Source organism: Paramacrobiotus metropolitanus, unplaced genomic scaffold (assembly GCF_019649055.1).
Source record: "Paramacrobiotus metropolitanus isolate TYO unplaced genomic scaffold, Prichtersi_v1.0 Parri_scaffold0000197, whole genome shotgun sequence".
Lineage (NCBI taxonomy): Eukaryota > Metazoa > Tardigrada > Eutardigrada > Parachela > Macrobiotidae > Paramacrobiotus > Paramacrobiotus metropolitanus.
In genome coordinates, this window is record NW_026570417.1 from 31,148 (window position 1) to 34,757 (window position 3,610).

The following is a 3,610-nucleotide window of genomic DNA, read 5'->3' on the forward strand; positions in this document are numbered from 1 at the left end:
AAAGCAGCAATAAAAACATTCCTCAACCTTTTGTCTCAAGTTAATCAAAAACCACAGGTGCGCAAAAAATCGCTAATTTCGACTTGACTCAGCCCTTCGGTGCCTTAGTCAATAACTTGGTCGTCGATGATTCAATAAATTTGAGATAAATCAGCAAGGTACATTTGATGATGCTTTATTCAGAAATGTCCACCATGTCATCAAAAAGTCTGACATTACTGGACCATTGTCCGTCAAAAACACATGTCGCCTCCTGACGCCAATGCCCATGAAGGGTCTAAAAATACATGGAACTGGCCACATGCGCTGTAATCCGTTCACTGTAAACTTGCAATGTCCTGCAGCGTCACGTTCGACGGGCCGTACTGTAGATGTAAAGAAACGCGCAGTCAAATAGCTTCAATTTTTATTGCTAATTAAAAATTTTGATTATTAGTGAACATCACGCTTACATCTTGATGTTTGTTGTCATCTGGGAATATTTCCCATACTGCATCCACCAAAGAAGCTGGATAAACAGCAGTTTTGATCCCTTCCAGCTTCTTCCCATTCTGTTATCACGAAGAACAGCTTACTACAGTATATGCAAACAAAAACTCTTGCTGAAAAATGCTAAAACACAACCAGAAAGCCACAAGATAGTTTTAAATGACTACTCTCCAATTTTCATAAAATTTTAGCTGGCTGAATAAACGTACTTTGAGTTTCCAGTATAAAGCGCGATAAATCTCGCTCCGCGCTTTCTTGCCAGTGTTTCCACAATCAATCTGCTTCTGTACAATTGTTTTCAACCAACGTGGCATAACTAATCCAAGTTCCGTGAATAATAATTGCAAACCTTCCATGATTGATAAAATTTTTGATTGCAAACAAACTAATCTAAAAAAAGCACTGAAAAGATTCGAAAAAACACCTTCGCGATGCAGTAGAATTTTTTGCACTGTCTTCGGTGAACAACTGCAGTGGTGAATTGCCAGCTTATAATTTGGCGCTGGAAAAAAAAACCAGCTTACAACAACAAAGCCGGTAATACTTGGACAGCTGCGACTGCTTAGCGTACCATCCATTGCTATGATTTCCCACTTTTTTATTTGCATTTCTTCCCGCGTGAAAAGTTTCCAAATTAGTGATATTTCAAATTTGTTGCGTATTTTTTTAAAATGCCTCAAACACGAGCAAAAACGCTTAAAGAGGCAAAAGATATTTTTGAAGAGTTGACAAATGGACCACACCGGGAGATCGACATTGTTTGCCTTCCACCGGAAGCTGGTGTGTGCTCTGATACGGAGGATATCGATGAAAATGATCTCAGACCGCAAATGCCCAAAGATGTGGCTGGAGATCTTGATGTATGCTACGAAACTGAATCTGAGACCGAAGAAGTTCCAGCCCCAAAGCGAAAGAAAGGCGTCGTTCTCCGGCCGGAAGTAAACTGGCAACCGGACGAAAGCGCTTTCGTGTCATTTCCAGAGCAAACTGGAGGAACGCCGAGGAAGCTGGCAGACGAACATCCAGAGCTGATCAGCAAGACTCCACTGGAATTTTTCAAAATGTATTTTGATGACGCTGTTGCGACTCATATCATCACCGAATCCGAACGATATGCCAAGCAGAACAATGCAGATTTTCAGCTTCCTATGCGCGATCTCTTTTTGTTCATCGGAATACTCTTGTACAGCGGAATTGTGCAGTTGCCTACTACAAGGCACTTCTGGATGCGCTCCGCGTTGTTTAGCTTCCCGGCAGTTTCTTCGAAGATGTCATGCAAACGATTCGAGGTGAGAAGTACAAGAAATATGTCGATGATATTTTGCCGTCACTTTGGGCGGGTGCAATACGAACAGATTTTTTTTATTGCGTAATCGGGATCAGATCCTGTCGCTTCAGACATAAAACGGACTGCAAGTACTTCCGGTTGCAGGAACCCATCAAAAAACGCATTTGCTGATCGACACCCCGGGCGGTCGGCACTAATAACGTTTTATTTTTCTAGAAAATTAAAAGATATTTCCATCTGGCTGACAACGACCACTTGGATCCGGAAGATAAAATGGCAAAAGTTAACCCATTCTTCACTCTTTTGAAAGAAAAACTTCTACAGTTCGGAATATTTGATCCATTTCTTAGCGTTGATGAAGAAATGATCCCCTATTTCGGTCACCACTCATGCAAAATGTTCATGAGAGGCAAACCATGCCGATTCGGTTACAAGCTCTGGGTGCTGTGCGGATCACGGGGATATCCGTACATGTTTTACGCGTACACCGGAAAGGATGCTACGGGAAAGGAGGTTGCCGAATCAGCAAAGCCACTTGGTTCTCGTGTCGTTTTGAACTTGCTGTCTGTGGTCAAGTGTCCAGACGCACACTGTGTGTTCTTCGATAATTTTTTCACGTCCTATGCACTTTTGGAAGAAATGCGAGCGCTCGGTTTTAGAGCCACCGGTACGGCGCGCGAAAACCGCCTGAAGAAATGCCCGTTTCCGGACAACAAGAAATTCAAGAAAACCGAACGTGGTAGCCACGCGGCCTATTCTACGGCCAATGTCGTCGCTGTGAAATGGCATGATAACACCGCAGTATGTCTCGCGTCAAACTACGATACCGTTGCGCCGCTTGGAAAGGCAAAGCGATGGAGTCGCGCCGCGAAGAAGAAGATTTTAATTGACCAGCCTCAGATGATTTCAAACTACAATAAGCATATGGGAGGTGTTGACCTTTGCGACCGGTTTATTAGTAACTTCCGGCCGATGCTACGTTCCAAAAAGTGGTGGTGGCCTTTGTTTTCAAACTCTATTGCAATGATCGCGGTTGCGGCTTGGCGAGTTCATTGTGAGGTGGGAGGCAAACTGACTCAAATCGAGTTTCTGTCACAGCTGGTTGAGGAATTGCTGATGTGTGATGCGGCGCCGATCACTACTGCAACTGGACCGTCCACTCCGATTTCCGATGCCGCCCGCTACGACAGCTGTGGACACATCCAGGAAAAATGCAAGCGCGGACGATGCAAGCTGTGTAAAGGCAACTCGGCATGGCAGAAATGCAGCAAATGCAATGTTAAATTGCACAAGGACTGCTTCATGAAGTTCCATATGCGAGCATAACGAACGTTTTGGGAATTACTATTGCTAGAATCGTTTATTTTGTATTTTGTGACCTGGTCCAAATGCATGAAAGCGGGTTTTGGACGTTTTTAATTTTTTACTGACCAGTGGTCAATTTGTTGACCACTTCTGTACTCTTGTTTTAAAGCACTTTTTTTGGGCTATTTAATGAAGTAATTGCTGTTACGTAATTCTTGTTTGCCTAATTATTACAAAATTAAACATTTTTATGCTGCAGACTGTCCATGGGCATTGGCGTCAGGCGACAACATGGACACCATGGCTGACCTATGGTCAGCACAATCTCACAAAAAATTCCCTTCCTTAATTGAATTTTTTCATCGGGAAATCCCGATTTTCGTAAGGAAACTCGTACTCCTTCCAGTACCGCCCGCTGGAGGTTAATACGAAATAATCGGACAAGCTCAACCAACAATTTCTGCTTTACTTTTTTTGTTTTTCAAATGTTTTCCCCCACAGTATTTCCGCATTCGCAGTTTATAGACA

The 3,610-nt window shown here is 43.2% G+C and overlaps 1 protein-coding gene across 1 annotated transcript; it reads left to right on the forward strand.

Annotated features, from left to right (window-relative positions):
- The first annotated feature begins 676 nt into the window (after positions 1 to 676).
- On the forward strand, positions 677 to 3,148 carry LOC129600819 (piggyBac transposable element-derived protein 3-like). The gene is made up of 2 exons (XM_055499429.1): positions 677 to 1,778; positions 1,994 to 3,148. Exons 1-2 carry the CDS (start codon positions 1,161 to 1,163, stop codon positions 3,101 to 3,103), a joined length of 1,728 nt encoding a protein of 575 aa, XP_055355404.1. The 5' UTR covers positions 677 to 1,160; the 3' UTR covers positions 3,104 to 3,148.
- Positions 3,149 to 3,610: the final 462 nt, after the last annotated feature.